The 23967-nt window shown below is 51.7% G+C and overlaps 1 protein-coding gene across 1 annotated transcript in view; it reads left to right on the forward strand.

Moving 5' to 3' along the window:
- Positions 1 to 18554, forward strand: part of LOC106899731 (tyrosine-protein kinase ZAP-70) — a 34700-nt gene extending 16146 nt beyond the window's left edge. The window contains exons 2-13 of the mRNA XM_014961627.1: positions 4779 to 5227; positions 7631 to 7791; positions 8811 to 8949; positions 10773 to 10851; positions 11544 to 11584; positions 13077 to 13125; positions 13718 to 13898; positions 14575 to 14781; positions 15048 to 15240; positions 16135 to 16275; positions 16806 to 16918; positions 17734 to 18554. Of these exons, the coding sequence (XP_014817113.1) occupies positions 4826 to 5227; positions 7631 to 7791; positions 8811 to 8949; positions 10773 to 10851; positions 11544 to 11584; positions 13077 to 13125; positions 13718 to 13898; positions 14575 to 14781; positions 15048 to 15240; positions 16135 to 16275; positions 16806 to 16918; positions 17734 to 17857 (1830 nt within the window). The 5' untranslated portion in view covers positions 4779 to 4825 and the 3' untranslated portion in view covers positions 17858 to 18554. The remainder of the gene's footprint in view (positions 1 to 4778; positions 5228 to 7630; positions 7792 to 8810; positions 8950 to 10772; positions 10852 to 11543; positions 11585 to 13076; positions 13126 to 13717; positions 13899 to 14574; positions 14782 to 15047; positions 15241 to 16134; positions 16276 to 16805; positions 16919 to 17733) is intronic.
- The last annotated feature ends 5413 nt before the right edge of the window (positions 18555 to 23967 follow it).

Below are 23967 nucleotides of genomic sequence, written 5' to 3' on the forward strand. Positions count from 1 at the left end.
TTTCTTCTGCATTTTACAGTGCAGGAAAACAAAGTTGTGTGAGGTTTGTGTGGGTCTGTCGAGGTTGCATGGGGGTTGCCAAGGCAGTGCCAAGGACCAAAGCTGTAGTTTGGGAGAGGGGCTTAGCTCTGCCCAGGAGCCCCCCGGCTGGTGCACGGGCAACAGGAAGAGCCAGGACGGTAGGACAAACTTTTTAAAAGCAAGAGCTTTAGCGTGGCTATAAATCATCCAGTTCAAATCTGCTCTCAGACTTTAGAGGGTGACTTTCCCTCACAGCTGGGGACTTAGAAGTTTTTTTCTAATACGAGTAATTTTCTAATAGGGTTCATTTGTGGCAGCAAAGCTTGTGTGAAATGGGTGGTGTCGTCTGAACCAACCGCTGCTCCCTGGGTTGACTCTCACATCTCCCCGAGGCTTTCTTGACTCTCAGCCCTGTGCTTGGAGAGGAAAACCAGTCTGTTTATAACAGAACGGCCTGTGTAGGCAGCTGGAAACTTTGCGGTAGCTCAGGGGTGATCAATGGCTTCTGCCATCTCATTTTCACCTGCCTGAACAATTGTCAAACATGTTCCATTTGCTGTGATGTTCTGGGCCTGGACTTTCCAGAAAAGGGAATCAGCGCATTTGGGTGCAGCATCCTTGTACCTAATCACTGTTTATCCCAGGTAGCTGGTGGAAATGAGTAGCACATGAAGAAGGCCATCGACCTTCCACTGCCCACTCAGCGCTTCCTCTTCCTCGGCTCGTGAAGGTGACTCATGAGCCTGACTCTGCAGTTAAAGCCAAGAGCTGCAATCCTCACTCCTCACATCCTCCAACCCACCTTCCTGGGACCTGTCCTCCCCTGGGACCTGTCCTCCCCTGGGACCAGGCGGAGGTGGGGATGACACAGCAGTCATCTTGTCTTATCTCAGGAGCTGGACCTGGGGGATTCTCCTGTCCAGCGTCTCTGGGCTGCATTGATGATTCAGGCTGAGGGAGCTGGGGTTGTTCAGCCTGAAGAAGAGGAGGCTCCAGGGAGACCTAATAGCAGCCTTCCTCAGCGCATCTTCACGTCATCGTGCCAACTTGCAAAGGTGGCCATCATCACAGGAGCCCTGGTTTTACCCACTTCTCCCCAAGTGCTGTTTCTAACCCGCGGGGAGCACCTGAAGCCAACAGGAACTCAGCATCTGGGGCACTGCAGCCCATGGGACAGGGATTAAGCAGGTGCTGGAAAAATCAGGTCCCGTTACTTCAAATTAATGGTGGTGGAGGGTCCCTTGCGTAGCTTCTTCCAGGTGCTTCTTCAGAAAAGCAACCCATAAAATTGCTTCTCATTTTCTTCTGCATTTTACAGTGCAGGAAAACAAAGTTGTGTGAAGTTTGTGTGGGTCTGTCGAGGTTGTATGGGGGTTGCTCAGGTCTACCCCAAGGCAGTGCCAAGGACCAAAGCTGTAGTTTGGGAGAGGGGCTTAGCTCTGCCCAGGAGCCCCCCGGCTGGTGCACGGGCAACAGGAAGAGCCAGGACGGTAGGACAAACTTTTTAAAAGCAAGAGCTTTAGCGTGGCTATAAATCATCCAGTTCAAATCTGCTCTCAGACTTTAGAGGGTGACTTTCCCTCACAGCTGGGGACTTAGAAGTTTTTTTCTAATACAAGTAATTTTCTAATAGGGTTCATTTGTGGCAGCAAAGCTTGTGTGAAATGGGTGGTGTCGTCTGAACCAACCGCTGCTCCCTGGGTTGACTCTCACATCTCCCCGAGGCTTTCTTGACTCTCAGCCCTGTGCTTGGAGAGGAAAACCAGTCTGTTTATAACAGAACGGCCTGTGTAGGCAGCTGGAAACTTTGCGGTAGCTCAGGGGTGATCAATGGCTTCTGCCATCTCATTTTCACCTGCCTGAACAATTGTCAAACATGTTCCATTTGCTGTGATGTTCTGGGCCTGGACTTTCCAGAAAAGGGAATCAGCGCATTTGGGTGCAGCATCCTTGTACCTAATCACTGTTTATCCCAGGTAGCTGGTGGAAATGAGTAGCACATGAAGAAGGCCATCGACCTTCCACTGCCCACTCAGCGCTTCCTCTTCCTCAGCTCGTGAAGGTGACTCATGAGCCTGACTCTGCAGTTAAAGCCAAGAGCTGCAATCCTCACTCCTCACATCCTCCAACCCACCTTCCTGGGACCTGTCCTCCCCTGGGACCTGTCCTCCCCTGGGACCAGGCGGAGGTGGGGATGACACAGCAGTCATCTTGTCTTATCTCAGGAGCTGGACCTGGGGGATTCTCCTGTCCAGCCTCTCTGGGCTGCATTGATGATTCAGGCTGAGGGAGCTGGGGTTCTCCTCCCCTGGGACCAGGTGGAGGTGGGGATGACATAGCAGTCATCTCGTCTTATCTCAGGAGCTGGACCTGGGGGATTCTCCTGTCCAGCCTCTCTGGGCTGCATTGATGATTCAGGCTGAGGGAGCTGGGGTTGTTCAGCCTGAAGAAGAGGAGGCTCCAGGGAGACCTAATAGCAGCCTTCCAGTACCTGAAGGGAGCCTACAGGAAGGCTGGGGAGAGCCTGTTTAGAAAGGCCTGCAGTGACAGGACGAGGGGCAATGGCTTCAAGCTGGAGGGGAACAGATTTAGACTGGAGATGAGGAGAGGGTTCTTCACTGGGAGGGTGGTGGAGCACTGGAACAGGTTGCCCAGGGAGGTGGTTGAGGCCCCTTCCCTGGAGATATTCAAGGAGAGGCTCGACGAGGCCCTGGGCAGCCTGGTCTAGTTGCGGGTGTCCCTGCTGACTGCGGGGAGGTCAGACCAGATGACCTTTGGAGGTCCCTTCTGACCTGGGCAATTCTATGATTCTATGATGCCTGGAGGCATCAAAGGGTTGGGAGGTTTGCTTTGGTTCCAAGCACTGACTCCAGGTAGGGTTTGAGCCATGGGGTGTCCTGCTTCGCCTTCTGTGTCCCCGAGTGGCAGGTCTTCCCTTGGCTTCATTTGATGGATTTGGTGAAAGGGGCTTCACAGCTCAGGCGTGTTTGTGCTGCGCCCCGTGGGGTTCACGCTGGTCCCGCACCCGAGCTGCGAACGCCACTGACGGCTTCCTGTTGTGGTTTCCTGCCTCGGCTAAAACGCCTCCACGGCGGAGCCTGCTCTCCCTTCCTGTTCTCATCAGGGCCATTTCTGGGCTTTAATGAAGACAACAAACCAAGATGTAGAGAAGGGTCTGGTTGCCATAAATCCAGCTCCCCGTGGAGAGCTGTTGTAGGCTGAGCGGAGCAAGGGGCACACAGCGGAATGGTTTCTCCTGAGTAGTTTCCTCCTGACCGTGTCCCGTTCCTGCCCGTACAAAACACGTATCCAGCCAACCCCTTCCCAGCTCTGGCATTCCCAGAGGCTGGCAGGAGCCTGCCCTGTCCCTCTGCTGCTCAACGGGCTGGGTCAGATGAAGCTGGGCAATCAGGGAGAGCCCCGGCCACCGCCCGAGAGCAGAGGCCACTTCTGGGCCCAACCCATCGGGCCCAACCCATCGGGCAACGACTTCTCCCATCACGTTCAGAAATGAGAGTTATGTCGGGAAGAATCAGGGCAAATACCCAGCACATTGGCCAAAGAGCCGGTGTTTTTACTCTGAACATGAGTGACGTGTTTGCGGGAAACGCGGATGGAAACAACCACTCTGATCTCTTTTGGGGTCAGCATCTGCGCAATGACAAAATCAAAGATCAAGCTCCAGGGAACAAATGAGACCCTTTGAATAAGGCCCTATTTCCATTAATCACCGTAAATTGGCTTCTGATTGTGGGTGGGATTTCAGATGATTCGATACCAGACCTATAGCTCTCCAGCAGAAGGAGCTCAGCAGTGACTCACTCAACCAAGTGCCATTTCTCGCTGGGTTCCCACCACAAGCTGGTGCCACAGCAGCACGACGGTAGGTTTTTCACTGGTTTTAGACTTTTCTGAGGTGGGGGATCCAGTAACTCCTGCACATTGCAGCTTGATGGAGACAGGGAGATGAAACTCCCTTTGTGGTGGTGGCCGGTCACATCTCAGCTCCGGCCTTCTCTGGAGCACGTGCATGATGCAGAAATAGGAACTGCCAAATGGGATCGGAGCATCGGCCAAACTCAGAAAACAGCCAGAGTCAGGTATCTTGGGAAAAAATGCGTAAATTTTTCAAAAGGCAATTAGAGAAAGGTTTCTTCTTGTTCTCTCAACCGATGGTTACTGTCTGCCCGGAAGCACTTGGGTTTATCTTTATCTCCTTTTGCTGTGTTTGGTGCAATTGTGTATCTAAATGTTTTTTTTAGACATTTAACACCCATCTCATGTTTTAATCTTATTCCATTTAAGATTTTGACCTTATAAACCCTCATAGAAAAACAAATTTATTCAGAGAGGCAAAAGAATTTCCTTTTATTGTGAACGGGGCTGGAAAGAAAATGGTAGGAAGTCAAGGCTAAAAACTTTGGGATGGATGCAAGAAGCACATTTTTAATAGTGAACGTAATTAACCATTGGAACAACTCACTGTAGGATTCGGTGCATTCTCCATTGCTTGAAATTTGTAAATCAAGATCAGATGGATTTTTACTTACACTTTCTAGCTGCACTCGTGGTGGGACAGAGGAATAGCATTCACATCCCTCTGGGGGGGGGGTATGAATGCACCCACGCCTACCCTCCACCACCCTGCAGCCAGCCATCTGTGGGCTGAAGAACCTCTAGGCAGACCCGCCTGAATTCCAATTAAAATTTTGTGCAAAATTATGTTGTCGGTGAAGAATTTTTCTTCTCTCTTTCAGGTCCAGCGGTGTGAGGCGACCCGAGCCGTCCCGGTAAGTGCGCAGAGATGCCGGATGCTGCTGCTCACCTGCCTTTTTACTACGGCAGCATCGCCAGGTCGGAGGCGGAGGAGTACCTGAAGCTGGCGGGGATGTCGGACGGGCTGTTCCTGCTGCGGCAGTGCCTGCGCAGCCTGGGGGGGTACGTCCTCTCCATGGTCTGCAACCTGCAGTTCTACCACTACGCCATCGAGCGCCAGATGAATGGCACCTACGCCATCGCGGGGGGCAAAGCCCACTGCGGGCCGGAGGAGCTCTGCGAGTTTTACTCCAAGGATGCTGACGGGCTCTGCTGCACCCTCCGCAAACCCTGCAACCGCCCCAGCGGCGTGGAGCCCCAGCCCGGCGTCTTCGACAACATGAGGGACAACATGGTGCGCGAATACGTCCGGCAGACCTGGAAACTGGAGGTACTGGCCATTGCCAAAGACGTGAGGGACTGTGCAAGGAGTGCTCTGCCAGGGCTTACTGCCCCAACCTCCTCTGTCCTTGTCATAGAATCATAGAATTGCCCAGCCCGGAAGGGACCTCCAAAGGCCATCTAGTCCCACCTCCCCGCAGTCAGCAGGGACACCCCCAACTAGACCAGGTTGCCCAGGGCTTCATCGAGCCTCTCCTTGAATATCTCCAGGGAAGGGGCCTCAACCACCTCCCTGGGCAACCTGTTCCAGTGCTCCACCACCCTCACAGTGAAGAACCCTCTCCTCATCTCCAGTCTAAATCTGTTCCCCTCCAGCTTGAAGCCATTGCCCCTCGTCCTGTCACTGCAGGCCTTTCTAAACAGGCTCTCCCCAGCCTTCCTGTAGGCTCCCTTCAGGTACTGGAAGGCTGCTATTAGGTCTCCCCGGAGCCTCCTCTTCTCCAGGCTGAACAACCCCAGCTCCCTCAGCCTGTCTCGTAGCAGAGGTGCTCCATCCCCCTGATCATCCTTGTGGCCCTCCTCTGGACCTTCTCCATCAGGTCTATGTCCTTCTTATATTGAGGGCTCCAGACCTGCACACAATACTCCCCCCCTCTTATAGAATCATAGAATGGTTAGAGCTGGAAGGGACCCCAGAGATCATCGAATTCCAACCCCCCTGCCCTGGGCAGGGACACCTCCCACCACACCAGGTTGCTCAAAGCCCCATCCAGCCTGGCCAGCAGGTGGATAAGCCCCCCAGGGTCACCTCCAGCCAGCCTGTCACCCCCCCAGTAGACCCGATAACCCAGCCCCCTACCAAGCACAGTACAAAAAGTCAGTGCCCCACCAGGAAGGCATCACAGCCCAGTGGCTGCAGAGCCCTGTACACCAGGAGCCAAGGAATCACAGAATGGTTTGGGTGGGAAGGGACCTTAAAGCCCCCCCAGTGCCACCCCCCTGCCCTGGGCAGGGACACCTCCCACCACACCACGTTGCTCCAAGCCCCCTCCAACCTGCCCTTGAACCCCTCCAGGGATGGGGCAGCCACAGCTTCTCTGGCCAACCTGGGCCAGGGCCTCACCACCCTCACAGTAAAGAATTTCTTCCTAATATCTAATCTAAATCTCCCCTCTTCCAATTTAAAACCATTACTCCTTGTCCTGTCATTACACCTCCTGACAAAGTCCTTCCTCAGCTTATAGCATAGTTAAGCAAGGTCCTTCTCCTCGGAGGCTGCTGGCACTAAGAGCAATCTTAAATCTCTCTCTTTTCCAACTTCCTCCTTGGAAACGGGTCTAAATGTCTTCCCAAGCCTTCAGACCCTTCCTCTGAAGAGCTCCTGTTGTGTCTGCTCGGCAGGGCTCTCCCGGAGCTCTCTGCCCACTCCGTGAGCATTCCCCTGTGTCCCATTTGTCCTTCTTGGGCACTCACTGTGGTCAGGCCATCACCCTCCACACGAGGTACCTGTGTCTCCGTAACATTGTGCTGAAGATGTAATGAAACCAGACTTAAATTCTTGCTCGGGTTTTCCTCGCTCTTTGAAGTCAGTGGAGGTTTTGCCTGTGGGACGGAGGTACCGGGTAGTGGATCAGGTCTGTCTGTTATTTAAATTTAAAAATAGCTACAGGCAGGTTCCTGCATTTTATTGCAGACTGGAATATATATATATATATGTCTAAGGCCAAACTCTGTAAATGATCACACTGGCAGCCACGTAATTAATTTCCTTCTGCCTGCTGTCACCTCCAAAGTGGCTCCTCAGACACTTCCAAGTCCTCACAGAAGAATGGCTCAGGCATTTTCTTTATGGAGCCATTCTACAAAAGATCTCTACATTTGGCATATTTTAGACCAATGGTCCTTGACAGAATGAGGTATCTCCAGGGTTTCTCCTTGAAGCTGGTGTGTGTAGATAACACAAAGGACATTGCCACCTACCGGCAAACGAAAAACTACAGTTATTTATAAAATATGTGGGGCCCGTAAAATTAATTGAGGGTCTCCCACATCATTTCCAGACTGCGCCGCTCTACAAGTTGTGGTGTCTGGGGAGAGTAAGCAGCCAGGAAGGGTCCTGCTCTCCCAGGAATACGAGTCTGAGAGACACCCTGCAAGCCTGATGTCAGGATCCCCCCCACAAATATGATGCCTCCTCTCTTCCCTCACCAGCAAGTCAATGGGCTTCAGCTGGATTCGATGGATGGGACCCATTTAGATAAACAAGGAATTCTGCTTTGCAGCAGAATAAAATTCAACCCTCTTATTGCTACAGGCATGATTAAGGCCACGTGCACTTCAATTATGAGGCCTTCCAAGTTTCCCAAAATGGTGTCATCTGCCCAAACCGGTGCTGAAGCCACGCAGCAATGCAGCAGAGTGGCAGGAGGTCTCATTTCTCACTCTCTTCCAGGGTGACGCACTTGAACAGGCCATCATAAGCCAGGCTCCACAGGTGGAGAAGCTCATTGCCACCACGGCCCACGAGAGGATGCCCTGGTACCATGGCAACATCACCCGGGATGAAGCTGAACGGAGGCTCTACTCAGGGGCACAACCCGATGGCAAATTCCTGTGAGTATGCAAAGCCCTGGTAGATGCTGCAATCCCTGGACTTTTCACCATTTCCCCACCTCCCCTACCCTGTAGTTATTTGTTTCATGTGACAATTCCTGAGAGGAGGTTTAGCTGAATATGGTCAGACTGCGGTTATAGATCTTACAAAGACAGGATCTGACACCTCAAAACTGTTATTGTCCAGGCAGTGTCTGGCTTCCATGAGGAGCCAATCTTGAACTTTATTTGTTTCTCCTGTTTAGATGTCTCTATGAAGTATGCTTGTTAATGCATCAGATCTTCTGAGATACAGGGTTCGGTGCGTGAAGACATTTAACACTGACACATAGACAATGTATGGCCAGTAAAATACAGAAAAAACATTTGCTCTTCATCTTTGCCGAGGTGGGACAGTCCTAGGGACAGCCCTTCATTTAACTATCTCCCAACTTGGGAAAAGAAAGAATTAGCTGGAGATGGTGGAGGAAAGGGGCAAGAGACTGAAGGTGAAGGTCCCACCTCAGCCTCTGCAGAGGGGTGTCAGGAAGGTGGCAGTTCCAACAGGGATACCAAGTGCCCACCCAGCGACCCACCACTGCTGCAGCCCTGATAATTTGCAGGGCAAAACCTAGAGTTGCCTTTAATAGAATCATAGAATGGTCTAGGTTGGAAGAGACCCTTGGGATCATCGAGTCCAACCATCTCCCCTACTCTACAAAGTCCTCCCCTACACCATGTCCCTCAGCACTGCATCTAAACGGCCCTTAAACACAGCCAGGGATGGGGACTCCCCCCCCCCCCTGGGCAGCCTGTTCCAATGCCCGACCACTCTTTGGGTGAAAAATTCCTTCCTAATGTTCAATCTAAACCTCCCCTGTTGGAGCTTGAAGCCGTTCCCTCTCGTTCTGTCACTAATTACCTGTGAGAAGAGACCAGCACCAACCTCTCTACAGTGTCCTTTCACGAAGTTGTAGAGAGTGATGAGGTCTCCCCTCAGCCTCCTCTTCCTCATACTAAATAGTTCTCCTTCCTCCCAGGCTGAGAGAAAGGAAGGAGAATGGTGCCTATGCCCTCTCCCTTGTCTATGGCAAAACAGTCTATCACTATCGGATCGACCAGGACAAGTCTGGCAAGTACTCCATCCCCGAGGGGACCAAGTTCGACACGCTCTGGCAGGTACCGTACGCGGGACGCTGAACACGGGTGTCCCAACAAAGCACACAGGCATAACAAGGGCACTTCTCCCTGGTGAGAGCTGCCTGTGCCTCGGCGACAGGAAAGGCCACGTGGAGCTTTAAAGGCTTTAAAACTGTACAGAGAATCATAGAATTGTCTGGGTTGGAAGGGACCTTTAAGATCATCCAGTCCAACCATCAACCTGACTCTGATAAAACCCATCACTAACCCATGTCTCTAAGCACTATGTCAACTCGTCTTTTGAACACCTCCAGGGATGGTGCCTCAACCACTGCCCTGGGCAGCCCATTCCAAGGCTTAATAACCCTTTCAGTATAAAAATTTTTCCTAATATCCAATCTGAACCTTTCCTGGCACAACTTGAGGCCATTTCCTTTTGTCCCATCGCCTGTTCCTTGGGAGAATAGACCCACCCCCACCTTGATTGTAACCCCCCCCAGAAAATCCCTTTCATTCCCTGGGTCTGGCTGTCTCTCAGCTCATTGCATTCATTTCTGGGAACAAGCTATGTCTGGGACATCACAGCAGCTCTGAAATAGTGCTGGATTTACCTCTGCCTTCATGCCTTACACCAGTGGGGTGTCTCTCCATGAAAACAAGGGGATTACTGCTTTTAATTTCTAGCTTTAAGCCAGGAGATGGTTGTATTAATTACACTTGCACCCCCTCAGCAGACATCCCACTTGGACCTCTTCCTGCAGGGAGCCCCCCGTGAGATTGCTCATCCCTGACTGTCCCTCCTGTGTCCCCCACGCTGCTCCTGGACTGGCAAAACTGTTGTGTGCCAATTCCCACTTTATTTTCCAAGTGACTGACTTCCGTAAGAGTTGGGGAGGCCAGAAATCTTGAGCCAGCTGCCAAAATCTTTACATGACTGAAGATCCAAGTGCCAGGAGACACCTCCTGTCACCCCTGAGTCAGGGCCTTTGGGAAGTGGAGATGGCTGGAAGGCCCCAGCAGTCCTCCTGAGGGTGGGACAGGGTTTTTGTCCCAGGAACAGCTCATGGCACTGCTGGGGAGTTGAATTATCCCCCCTGGAGCCTGGTTCTGCCCCGTGGCATGCACCAGGGACCTGCTCCAGGGGACAGACAGCAGCGCTTCCTCCTGGGCAGGGCTGTCTTGGGGACAGGAACTCCGTTCTGCTGAATTTTTCAAATTCCCAGAACTGTTTTCACTCTGAATTTGATTGAAAACAAAGACTTCGGGGCATTTTTATGGAAACAGAACCATGCCAGGCTCCTAACTGCAGATGAAATACGAGCCAGACAGGAGGGGAGGAGAAAGCCTGGTGTCCCCTGGGGTCTGGTGGCCAGGGGCTGGGCTGGTCGGCTCCAGCCAGAGTCACGTCCCCACCGTGCTCGAACCAGCGGTCGATGCAGTGAAAAACTGCCCGGGTTTCACAGAGCTAACCCTGAGGCTCCTCTGGGAAAACAAGAGGTTTCTCTCATGCTTTATCAAACACGACATGACTTCAAACCCCTTTTCTGGACGGGACAACAATAACATTGCACTGAAAAAATGCCCTACCCAGCTCTCCTACTGGAGATTTTCCTTTAGTCTTTCTCGGGTCCTTATCTCACTTCCCAAATTCTTCCCAGCTCTGGCAGATATCCAGGTCTGCAAGCACTTGCTCTAGGAGATCCCTGAGTGCATGGAGAGGAGAGGAGAGAAAGAAATAGTCCGGTCCCTGTCTGAGAAATCATTACCATAAGCCACACAAGTTGCCTGCAAAACAAAACAAAACAAAACAAAGACTATTTTCTCCTCTCAACAATCCCTTTTTCTTCCAATTCCTTTCCCAGTTGGTGGAGTACCTAAAACTCAAACCGGATGGGCTGATTTTCTACCTGAGGGAAACCTGCTCCAACCCCAACATGCCAGGTGAGCTGATGTCTCCCAGTCCCATCCCTGGCCTCGCTTTACCACCCAGTGGGGGAAGTTTGAGCAGCACCAACCCAAGTTTCCTTTACCCCGTCCAACCTCTTGCTCCTCTGGCAAACTGGGCAAGTCTCATGACATGTTGTCTGCTGAAAAAGGCCACTCTCCAGACCTGGCCTTGGGTGGCCTAAAGACAGGAGCAGATGGGGGAGTCAGTGCTCCAAACGGATTAGGGGCTTCTGGTGCCAAACAGATGGCTTCTGAAAAATGACTGGCTTTTTAGGCAGCAGGAAACAACGTGTCCTGCAAGTCTGGCTCCTGGTGGGTCCCTTGAGCTGAATGCTCAAAACTATGGGTCACTTTGTCCTGGCCCAAGTATCACAATGTCACTTCAGAGCCTGTCCATGGGACCCCTACTCTCCTGAGCAGGGGGCTCTGGGGTACAGCTCAGCCAGTCCCTGCTCTGGGACGGATGGAGACTGTGCTCCAGTGGGTCTGCACCTCCCCTGAGGGCTGGGAATAACACCCTCATCCAGGCACGTTTCCACACCTTTTTTTTTGGCTAAGGCTGTGGAAACCAGCCTTTGGCGGGAGAGGGTCAGATCCAGGCATCCACAGAGTCCTTCAAGGATGCTCTGATCCTCCTTGGGACACAGGCAGACTCTAATTAACACCTTCTCTCTCCTGATCCACAGCGTCTGCAGCACCGGTTCCACCAACACACCCCTCCGTGAGCGTAAGTCCTGGGGAGAGTCAGTTTTATTGCTGCCTCGGTGGTTTAATGTTATTGCATTTCAAGCTTGCTGATCAAACTCTGTTCTTCTCTAAAAAGGCAATAACTCGAACGAAATATATTAAGCCCAGCTGCAAAGTTGTCCCCTTTCCAGCTTGGATGGGGACAAGGAATAGCTGGGCACAGCTACCATTAGAGCTGAAAATGGTTTCCATTCATACCGTGCTCCTTGCGACATGTGGTGGGCCTGTCCTCGGGGAGCCCTCTCCCCCCTGCCCTCCTTGCCAGGCAGGAGCGAGGAAGATGTGGTTGGATTCTGGGAACGTTCAGCCCTGCTGCTGGCCACTGGCCACTGGCCAGGCCTTTGTGCTCCCTCTGCGTCCCCGGCCTTGGGATATGTCTGTGCTCAGTCACCGCTCCGAGTGCCGAGCAGTGTTGAAACCAGCTGGTTTGGGCTACACCAGCAGCCCAGTGGAGGCTAAATACAGACCTGAGCTTGGCCCATCTGGGAGGGCTGTCACTAATCCGTGGTGGGCTCCCATGTCACCGTGATTGAGCTGCAAGCAGTGCTGGCATTCAAAGCTGTGCTGGAAAAATCATTGTATGGTTCGGGTTGGAAGGGACCTTAAAGACTGTCTGGTTCCAACCCCCCTGCCCTGGGCAGGGACACCTCCCACCACACCACGTTGCTCCAAGCCCCCTCCAACCTGCCCTTGAACCCCTCCAGGGATGGGGCAGCCACAGCTTCTCTGGCCAACCTGGGCCAGGCTCTCCCCACCCTCACACCAAACAAGTTCTTCCCCACAGCTCAGCTCCATCTCCCCTCTTGCAGGGTCAAACCCTCCCCCTTCATCCTATGGCTCCTCTCCCTGATCAAGAGTCCTTCTCCATGTGCACCGTACTGCTTTGTCTCTGTCTGCCTTTGGGACAGTGGCTGCACACAGTGTCCCTGTGTGCTCCTGGGGCCACTCTTGGGGCAGGTCGGTGTGCCGGCCACATGCTGAGCTGCTCCTGGCTCCCCTTCTCTCCCTGTCTCAAAATGAGCCAAGAGACTTGGCTGGGATGACCCCGCTGCTGCAGGAGACTTGGTGCTTTGGGGTGGGGAAAGCAGAGCGGGCAGAGAGCGAAATGCAGACCTTTGTGTGTGTCCTTCACTCGGGTAAACCCAGAGCCCTCAGCCTCACCCTCCACAGCCCACGGGGCGATGCTGCATTTGGGATCCGTGGCAGTGAATCCCCCCCAGGGGCTGATCCCCGCTGTGTGGCTGCACTGGGGGTACCTGCCAGCCCTCACTGGAAGGGAAGATGCAGCTCGATACCATTCCAGTCTCTTTTGCCCACCTCAGGGCCTTTTAGTCACCAGCTGGGGCTCTCAGGGCTGCAGAGGTTTGCTGTCCCTCTCCCTCTCCCTCTCCCTCTCCTCTCCTCTCCTCTCCTCTCTCCCATTTCAAATGGAAGCAGTTTCCCCTGGTACATTATCCCTGTTTCTTTTCCAGAGAAACCTTGGCCCTCTCAATGCAGACGGATACACACCTGAGCCTGTAGGTGAGCATCTTTGAAAGCCCTCTCCTCCTGACAGGAGGAGACAGGACCTGGGGATGCTGCAGGAACCATGGGGGTTACCTGTCACAGCTGCATCACCTTCTGGTCAAAGAGCTGTGCTACAAAGCTCCTTTCTTGCAAAGGCACCCAGGAGCATCCCACTCATCCTTTGAGACAAGAATATTGCAAAACTGTTTGCCCACACCTGGCAGCCAGTAAATCAAACCCCATCCAACTCCCCATCGTACCCAGTAAAACAAGCCCTGTCCCATTCCCCATCTTCCATCCCACCTACTCAATCTCAGTGTATCCAGTTACGTCTCAGTGGGGTGAAGTCATGGACATGCCCAGGTCCCACGGGGTCTGAGGTGTGGAGTGGGAATGCTCAGACACCTCTCCCCATCCTGGTTCCTTCAGCAGCTGTAACTAGGAGAGGCCATGGGTTGGGAAAGGGAGGGAGATGCCCATCTGGAATGCTGCAGCTTGAAGGAGAATTGGCCAAAAGTCTAGAGAAGACCTTCCCAAGTGGTGAGGGAGAGAGGGGTGGAGAAGGAAGTGTTTTTAATAGCTATATGAATCTGTATCTCTTGGGAAGGTGCAGGAAAGTCACGCCTGCTCCCCATGGACACCAGTGTCTACGAGAGCCCATACAGTGACCCCGAAGAACTGAAGGATAAGAAGCTTTTCCTGAAGAGGGACCACCTGATGATTGATGAAATGGAACTGGGGGCAGGAAACTTTGGCTGCGTCAAGAAAGGAGTCTACAAAATGAGAAAGTGAGTGCCACCCTGAAGGATGCTGAGGAAGGGGGAGCTCAGCTCCAGGCTGAGCTCAGAGGTGTCCCCAGCTCTCCTGTGTCTAGCTAGATGGACCGTAAGGTGATAATGGGGTGGAGGTATAAGAGATACTCTGGAACGTCACTGATGACTTTCCACACGCTTTCAGTGACAGCCCCATTGCCCTGAGAGTGCAATCTGCACTGCACTCTCCTGGGCATGAGACTGCCACTTCTGATGGCATTTGCTGGGCTCAGAGGAGCAATTCCATGTTTCTGAGGTCATCTTGGTCCATGTCAGGGTGAAGGAGTGAGACTGAGGAGACGTGTGATCCTTGGCTCTGGTGCTGGTTGTCTGTGAGTCCACAAAGATGGCCTTTGCCCACTTTGTGCCTGAGTTTCCCCCTTGAAAAATGGCAATGATGATGCAGATCTCAGTGTGTGAAGTGATGCGCCTTCAGGTCTACAGATGGCAAATACTGGCCTACACTTAGAAGGGTGAAGTGACCTTTTCTCTTTGGCCCTCTAGCAGGCCTGAGATACCAGGATTGTGCAGGGCTCCACCAAAACAGGCTTCTGAGATTGTTGTTTAGAGATCAAACAGTATCCTGTGAGAAATGGTATGCATTCCTGGCCGTGACACGAGTCCAGCTACTGTTTAATTCATCCCTGTGCAGGAAGCAGATTGATGTGGCCATAAAGGTGCTGAAGAGCAACAATGAGAAAACAGTCAAGGATGAAATGATGAAGGAAGCCCAGATCATGCACCAGCTGGACAACCCCTACATTGTCCGCATGATTGGGGTCTGCGAGGCAGAGTCCCTGATGCTCGTGATGGAGATGGCTTCTGGAGGGCCACTCAACAAGTTCTTGGCTTCCAAGAAGTGAGTACTGAATAAAATGTGACTGGTTGACTTTCTGTACTTCTCATCAAAATCTCTGCTGCCAGGGGAGCCTGGCTTTGGAGGTGGAGGGAAGCTGATAACAGCAGAAAGAGATGTCTCTTCATGTGATGTACTAGGGACTGATGGTTCTGGAGCAGAGATGTCCATGTTTATTGTCCCTTGCAGCTAGAAATCTTGGAGGGGACCATGGTGTACAGAGTAATGGCAAGTCCTTTATTACTGTATTGTCCTTTTGTCTTCCCCAGAGACGAGATTACAGGCAGCAATATTGTGGAGCTGATGCACCAAGTATCCATGGGGATGAAGTACTTGGAGGAAAAGAACTTTGTCCACAGGGACCTGGCAGCCAGAAATGTCCTGCTGGTCAACCAGCACTATGCCAAGATCAGTGACTTTGGACTCTCCAAGGCTCTGGGTGCTGATGACAGCTACTACAAGGTAAGTGTGGAAGCAAAACGAAGGATCCAGATAGCCAGCAGGAACCCTCCTATCTGGGGGGGGGCTGAGACCCCCAAAGGTAGGGGGTCTGGACTTTCCCAGGAAACCTGATGCACCACCACGTCACACTCAGGCTGGTCTCACTGCTGTGACATTAAAAGGGGCTTTGCAAAGCTCTCCGTGGCAAGGAGGAAATTCAGATGGATGCAGAGGGGGCTGCAGTGCAGTGGGATGATGGGAGAGAGGAGCCAGGAGAGGAGCCAGAGCAGAGAAGGGGATGAAGAGTGGCCAGGGCTCACCTTCCCAGCAGTGAGCACCAGTGCATGACCACACCGAGCCCCAGGGCTGGGCTGTGGGACAGGGCTGGCACCATGGGACTGTGTCCCACACCCAGGGATGGCTGAGCAGGGACAGTGGTGGGAATGGGCCAGGGTGTGGGACTCAAGGCTTGGGACCTTGAGCTCCTAGCCCAGGGCAAGGGGAGTTTTTCAGCAGCGTGGGATCGCGTATGGCACAAACATCCAGACTCTTTTCAGTAGTTGCCAGTGAGAGGACAAGGGGCAATGGGCACAAGTTGGAACAGAAGAGGTTCCACTCAAATATGAGGAGAAACTTCTTCATGGTGAGGGTGACGGAGCCCTGGAACAGGCTGCCCAGGGAGGGTGTGGAGTCCCCTTTTTGGAGATTTTCAAGACCCGCCTGGATGCTCCTGATTAACATGCTCTGACAAGCTCTGGGTGGTCCTGCTTTGGCAGGGGAGTTGGACTAGATGATCTCTATGGTCCCTTCCAACTCTAAAAATTCAGTGAAATTCAGTGAAATCCCGCAATGCAGAATTCAGCTCAGAGCAGTCTGTGTCTCGGGGTGGAAATATTCCTCTTTGCTTTTCTCCAGGCCAGGACAGCAGGAAAGTGGCCTCTGAAGTGGTATGCCCCCGAGTGCATCCTCTATCACAAATTCTCCAGCAAGAGCGACGTATGGAGCTACGGTGTGACCATGTGGGAGGCCTTCAGCTACGGGCAGAAACCCTACAAGGTGAGGCAGAGCTGGGTCCATCACGGGTGGATGCCACAGTCTAGTCTCCTGCTCTGTAGCAGGCTGACACTGCTGAAACTACAGTCTCCATGTCCTCGAGTGGGTGCTCTTCCCACTGTCGGACAGAGGGGAAAGGAGACAGGCTCACGTCCACTTTACCAAAGGCGCAAATTAGATTGTTTAGATCCTGCAGATTTGTGTTCCTTTAAGGGAGAAGAAAGAGAAAACAAACCAAATGAATCTGGGTTTGAATCAAAGCATTTCTTCTCTTTGATCCTTCCACTCACTTGCAGAGCTGAAAAAGGAGTATCTGAGCCTCTGTTCTGCTCAGGCTTGAGCCAGGGGCTGCAGGATGGGCTGGCCACAACGCGAGACACCGATGCCGGGTGCCTGACACTGCTGACACTGCTCAGGGTGTGCGGGGCATGGATCCAAAGCATGGCCCCAGGCCTAGCTCTAATCTGTCTCTTCTAATCCCCGTTGCCAGCTCCAAAAACATTAAAGCATTTTCTCACTTGATCCTGTCCTAGAAAATGAAAGGCCCAGAGGTCATCAGCTTCATAGAGCAAGGGAAGCGCATGGAGTGCCCCACGGACTGCCCCCCGGAGATGTACGCCCTCATGCAGCAGTGCTGGACCTACAAGTAAGGCTGTGGCTGGTTCAACTCCTTGCTGGGTGGCAGGTCCACCAGAACAGCACGTGCTGTCTGGATGGTGGCAATATTGGCTGGTGCAGAGGAGGGCCACGAAGATGATCAGAGGGCTGGAGCACCTCTCCTATGAAGACAGGCTGAGGGAGCTGGGATTGTTCAGCCTGGAGAAGAGAAGGCTCCGGGGAGACCTTATAGCGGCCTTTCAATACCTGAAGGGTGCCTATAGAAGAGCTGGGGAGGGACTCTTTGCCAGGAGGTGTAATGATAGGACAAGGGGAAACGGTTTTAAATTGGAAGAAAAAAGATTCAGATTAGATCTCAGGAAGAAATTTTTTACTCTGAGGGTGGTGAGACACTGGAACAGGTTGCCCAGGGAAGTTGTGGCTGCCCCATCCCTGGAGGGGTTCAAGGCCAGGCTGGATGTGGCCTTGAGCAACCTGCTCTAGTGGGAGGTGTCCCTGCCCAGGGCAGGGGGGTTGGAACTCGATGATCTTTAAGGTCCCTTCCAACCCAAACCATTCTATGATTCTATGATTCTAATATAAAGCAAATGGTGTCTCCTTGGTCTCATTCCCCAGTCCACAATGCATGATGCACCTGTTTCTTTATTATCATGCCCTTCCATTTGCCTGTACCAGCCCCAGATGTCAGACCCTCAGAGTCCCCCTCCATCCCAGAGAAGTACAGCCCTGATACAAACAGGCTGCTGTTCATCCCCGGGTTCTTCTGTGCCTCGTGTCTTCTCATTCCATCAGCCCACTTTTGTCCTTTCTGTTGACTCTCTTTGTTCCTTTCCGCCCTTGCAGATGGGAAGAACGTCCAGGATTTTCTTCTGTGGAAAACATAATCCGCACCTACTACTACAGCATCGCTACCAAGACAGAGAACGGGCCAGGGACAGCGGACAACCCAAAAGCAATTCTTCCCTGAGTTTCCCTCTCTATTCCTTAACACACACCCTTCTTGCACAGGACCTGGAAAGACTCTGTGAATTTTTGCTTTAACCTCTTAAACACCGGGTTTGTTTCTCAAATAGTTCCAGAACTATTAACCTGGGAAACGATGCTCTCGCAGCAGACAAGGGTGCTCAGCTTTGTCTCCAAACAGCTGGCTGTGATTTCCATCTCCAGCCCGACCCAGCACAGGACAGTACTGTCAGTATCATAGTTCCTTCTCACCCACTTCCAAAACTATCCCAGGACCTCAGAGCTTAACATCTACCAGGCTCACTAAAGATGAACTGTGTTGGCTCCAGCAGACCCTGTTTTTTCCAGATCCCCTAAAAAACAATTCTTTCACAGGAAATCATCAAGTACACATTTCTGGTGAGGTTTGTATGGGGTGTGACACAGGACAGGGAGCCACCAAATCCCCTTCCCCTTGGCTTAGGGCAAGAAGCAGCTGCTGTGCTGCCCGGTCCCAGCAGAGACGGGGAGGAGCAGTGCCACCACTTTGTCCTCCAGGCACCTTGCCTGGGGCAGCACTCGCACCCTGGGCACAGCCACATGCCTGTTCAGCACAAGAGTGTGGGGTACAGCCCCCCACACTGCCACAGCCCTCCAAGCTGGCTCCCCAAACACCCAACCTCCCAGGACTCATTGCTCACCTCCTGGATCCCATCTGGCCCCTCTGTGCTACTGATACGAGCGTTTTGCTTTTCAAGCCTGAAAACTGGTCACCCTGTAAATAAACTATTCTATATTTTTTAACATACTTACGGCTCAAGACTATTGAACTGCCATAAATTATTTGCAACTGCTTCAAGCTGACAGGATAATAATTGTAATTTCCCCCCACTAGGCCAGGGTTTCTTTCCTTGATGGTCTCCATAACCCTGCAGAGTCACCAACCTGGTCACCCTTGGGCTGGCTTCAGTGCAGAGCTGGAGCTTTTTGGCAGCTAGAGGCACATAGAGCTGCTCAGCTGAGCCCACTGGGGAAACCCACCTATTCAGGCTTGTACTGGTCCAGCCCTGCCCCCGGATGCAGTGGATTGCTGGGGGGGCTGTGGTCTGCACTGGTGCAGAGAAGCAGAGTGGCTGTGAAGGCTGGGGAAGTGGGGGGAGCAGAAGATCAGAGCCCTGAGATACAGTGAATAGAAAAGCTTATCTCTCACCATCATCTGGTACCCCGAAAGCACTGAGAGCCACACAGTAACTCACATGAGTACCTTGTCCTGGAGGCAAAATAAACAGCTACAGCCTAGGCCAGGGCACAGCCCTTATCTACAACCTTAATGGGAGTTGGATTTGATCTGCAGATAACAGTTCCTGGGGAGCATTCAGGTATAAGGCCTGAATTACCCTAAATTACCCTTACAGCCTGTTTAAGTACTCACAGAACCTGGGTCTTATGAAAAACAAGTGTTCTCCTCTCCTTGTTTAGACTGCAGACTCTGGAGATACCAATTTTTTATGCGCCAAAGCATTTTCTCTCTCAATCCCATTAGCTTGTCCTGTATGCTTGAGCACTACGGACATATCCCTACCCATAGAGGGGAAAATAGAGGTACTGGAGGAGAAAGTGGCTTGTTCCTTTTTGTTCAGTGAGTTAGTGGCAGAGACAGGGAAAAAAAAATCTCCTGTGTCATGTTTTCCTCCCAGAGAAAGCAGATATTTTTGCTGGAAAAGAGAAGGTTCAATATGCTTTCTGCTTGAAAACCACTGCCAAAACATTTTGTTTAGACTTCTCTTTCAAAACAAATCCATTTTCTGGTTTGAAATGATTTGTCATGTCAAATTTTCATCTAATTGGTTGCTGGGATTTTTTCAAACGAGGAAGGAAAGTACCAGAGAAATCATAACCCCAGAGGAGCTTCTGGTTTAGCTGGAGACAATTTGAAGGGAGCGTGTGTGCACACACCCCAACAGACAGAATGGAAACCCCTTGAGATCATGCCACAAGAGCAGGGGACAGGGGTTTCTCCTCTGGAAAGCTGTCTGGGCTACGGATATTGTTCTGGCTCTTCCAAGAGCATCGCAAAATGCTGGGAGATGCTGGGGGGGGAGGGAGGGAAAGGGAGTGAGACAAGCAGGACCTGAAGTCACAGGACTCTGTGATTCATGCATTTTTGGCATGTGCACAGTCTGACTGTCACCCCCAAGGGGATTTCCTTTGACTTCAGGCACTGCCTCCCTCCTGGGCATCTCCAGGCTGCCACCACAGAGGGGGCTCAGCCCCCTCAGTAAGACACAGCCCCGGGTCCCACAGCGCAATGGCCCTGCAGAACGGGACAGCCCCTCTTCTTCCCCGTCCCCACCATGGATATATTCAGCTCTGTCCTCTCTCCTTGCTCACTGCTGGCAGGTTCCAAATATTGAAACACTTTGCTGAACCTTTCAAACCTTTTGCTGACTGGTCCCAGAGGCACTGGGTGTTCAAGCAGGAGCTGTGTCACTGAGGAGATAAAGGCTCAGAGCCCATTGCCCTATGGCTGCTTCTGCTCTAACATAAAATCCCTCAAATCCTCTCTTTTCTTCCTGACCTCTCCTTCTCTCCACTCAGCCCATTTCCCTCTGTTTTTTACTTGAATCTTTAAAGCTCTTCTGATTATTGCACTCTCCATCTTGCGAGGGAAAAGATGAACTTCATCTTCTAACTAAGCAGCCGCAGAGATAACGTGAGACGTGATAAAGTATCAGTAATTGTGTCTGATCAACACTATGTAACACTCCATCGTATCACCAATGCAGATCTATCTCATTCCAACCTATCTTATCACCAATAAGCCTATCTTATCACCAGTATATGCCTATTTATCAATTGCACTGCGATATCACCAGCACATACTGACCCCTCTATCTCTTGCAGCTATCTAGGCACTTTTATTTTGTTCAGCAGCACGGCAGCTACGTGACTAACACAGCTCTGTGCTCACTGACCTTTGTATCATACCCCAAAGCCATTTACTGAACTAATGCAAAAGTGTATTTTCAAAGCTAGCACGGGATATTTTCCTCTCTCTCCCCCCAAGAAGTGCTGCCTGAGGTTCCTCAGGGCATGGCTCAGCACTGCCCGGGGGGGCTCCTGCTGTGCTGCTGGGTTGTCCTCTCTCCCATGAGCCAGATCAGCAATGAAGCTGCTTGGTTTTGGCTATTTTCTGGGCTTTTGGTATTTCTGTAGAGCAAAGAAGGCAGAACTAGAAGTACTATAGGCAGAGAGAGGGGACCAGCCCAAGGGAAGAGCAGGGGATGCTCCACAGCAGCTATGTCCTTCCCTAGATGGACTCGGATCTGCTCCCTGTCTGGGGAAAGTCATTTTCAAGATCTCTGTCCCACCGGATGGCTCCAGCTTTTGGCAACTCAGAGACACTGCAAGGGCAGGGCATAGACCTACGCACCCTTGTTATAAAATGTCTGTCAGCCGTGAAGTCACACAATACTTTGGTCCTGCCTTGGTAAAAGACACCTCAAAACCACAAATTTCTTCATAAAAGTCAGGTGAATCTACATTGTCCCCTTCTGTCCCTCCCGGGCAGGAAGGAGATCAGCTTGTTTCTAATTACAACAGAGGAAAGTGAGACAAGGGAAGGATATGACTTGTCAGTGGTTGCACAGGGGCCTGGAAGAAAAGCCCCATCCACCTTTGTCTGTTTTCCTACTTTCATCTCCAGATGATGCCTTCTTTGTATATTCAAAGGCCTTCATGGTTCAGAGAAGCTGAACGAGCCAAATGATGCCCCAGCACAACAAGTGCCACTCCATGCATCGATGTGCTCACTCAGCAGTGGTCAGAAATCACCCAAGTCTTATTGTAGAGGATTTTACCATCGACCCATTGCAGATGAAGAAAAAAGAATGTGCAAGGAGCTGGAAGGTACAAAATCAGATGCTCTTCACTGACGAGAGGAGTGGAAGTGATCGGGCTGGTTTAGAATCATAGAATGGTTTGGGTTGGAAGGGACCTTAAAGATCATCTAGTTCCAACCCCCCTGCCCTGGGCAGGGACACCTCCCACCAGACCATGTTGCCCAAAGCCCCATCCAGCCTGGCCTTGGTTTAGGTATTAACAAGTATCCAAGTCCTGAGTAAAAGGAAATCTCTTTTCACAGCAGGAAGGGCAAGGCTCAGCACTGCCCGGGGGGGCTCCTGCTGTACTGCTGGGTTGTCCTCTCTCCCATGAGCCAGGTCAGCAGTGAAGCTGCTCAGTTTTGGCTGTTTTCTGGGCTTTTTGGTATTTCTGTAGAGCAAAGAAGGCAGAACTAGAAGCATTATAGGCAGAGAGAGGGGACCAGCCCAAGGGAAGAGCAGGGGATGCTCCACAGCAGCTATGTCCATGCAGCCCTTCCAGAGATGGACTCAGATCTGCTCCCTGTCTGGGGAAAGTCATTTTCAAGATCTCTGTCCCACCGGATGGCTCCATTCCCTAGATGGACTCGGATCTGCTCCCTGTCTGGGGAAAGTCATTTTCAAGATCTCTGTCCCACCGGATGGCTCCAGCTTTTGGCAACTCAGAGACACTGCAAGGGCAGGGCATAGACCTACGCACCCTTGTTATAAAATGTCTGTCAGCCGTGAAGTCACACAATACTTTGGTCCTGCCTTGGTAAAAGACACCTCAAAACCACAAATTTCTTCATAAAAGTCAGGTGAATCTACATTGTCCCCTTCTGTCCCTCCCGGGCAGGAAGGAGATCAGCTTGTTTCTAATTACAACAGAGGAAAGTGAGACAAGGGAAGGATATGACTTGTCAGTGGTTGCACAGGGGCCTGGAAGAAAAGCCCCATCCACCTTTGTCTGTTTTCCTACTTTCATCTCCAGATGATGCCTTCTTTGTATATTCAAAGGCCTTCATGGTTCAGAGAAGCTGAACGAGCCAAATGATGCCCCAGCACAACAAGTGCCACTCCATGCATCGATGTGCTCACTCAGCAGTGGTCAGAAATCACCCAAGTCTTATTGTAGAGGATTTTACCATCGACCCATTGCAGATGAAGAAAAAAGAATGTGCAAGGAGCTGGAAGGTACAAAATCAGATGCTCTTCACTGACGAGAGGAGTGGAAGTGATCGGGCTGGTTTAGAATCATAGAATGGTTTGGGTTGGAAGGGACCTTAAAGATCATCTAGTTCCAACCCCCCTGCCCTGGGCAGGGACACCTCCCACCAGACCATGTTGCCCAAAGCCCCATCCAGCCTGGCCTTGGTTTAGGTATTAACAAGTATCCAAGTCCTGAGTAAAAGGAAATCTCTTTTCACAGCAGGAAGAAATTACTTATTTTGCTACCAAGAAATCTGGTAGAGCGGCTGAGGCTCTTTTGTCTGTAGTCTTTTTAAAGTTACCTTGGTTTCGCCTGTCAGATAGAAATCTCTGTGCTGTCAGAGGAAACTATAAACACATCTTCACAAGAGGTTATTTTTGATCAGCAACGAAAATCTTGGAAAATAAGAGAGGTGCTTGTAGCAGCTAAGAGGCTTTTGGGGAGCAGCAGGAGTTCAGCATCGCTCATCTCTTCTGACTTCAACTGATCCCATCTGAGGAGAGGACCGTGCTTGTGGTGTGGGGACAGTGACCATGACCCTGCCTGTCCAACCAGCCCGAGCCCCGGCACAGAGTCTGGCCCTGCAGAGAGCAAGGAGGTGCAGGGATTCATCAGGCACCCACCATGTCACGAAGACAGGCTATTTTTGTCCCTAACTGCCAGCAAACAGCACAAGCAGCGACAGGTGACTTCAGCAGCTAATTCCCTGTTTTTGTGGCCTGAAGTGATCAGCTTTGGTTGATGTAAGATGCTGCTCTGTTAGATTTGCACAGGAAAGTCAGGGTACAGTGGCTGGTATTCCCCCTACCCCTTCAAGCCCTCTGCTCTGGTGCAGTTTCAGAGCCTTGCTCATAAAGCCAGGGGAAATTGGGGGTACCCAGCAATTTGGCTCTTGATCTGAGGTCCCCTTATGTCCCGTCCTCCCTGTCTCCTCAACTCCTGGGTCCTCCCTCTCTGTGACCTCCAGCCCGTGCTTCCACCTGGGACAGGGTGAAGCAGCCTCTTAAAAAGCAAAGAAATCACAGTCATGATTAACTGCGTGTTGAAAGGATAAATATCCAA

This window comes from Calidris pugnax, unplaced genomic scaffold (genome assembly GCF_001431845.1).
Source record: "Calidris pugnax isolate Ruff unplaced genomic scaffold, ASM143184v1 scaffold431, whole genome shotgun sequence".
Taxonomy (NCBI): Eukaryota; Metazoa; Chordata; class Aves; order Charadriiformes; family Scolopacidae; genus Calidris; species Calidris pugnax.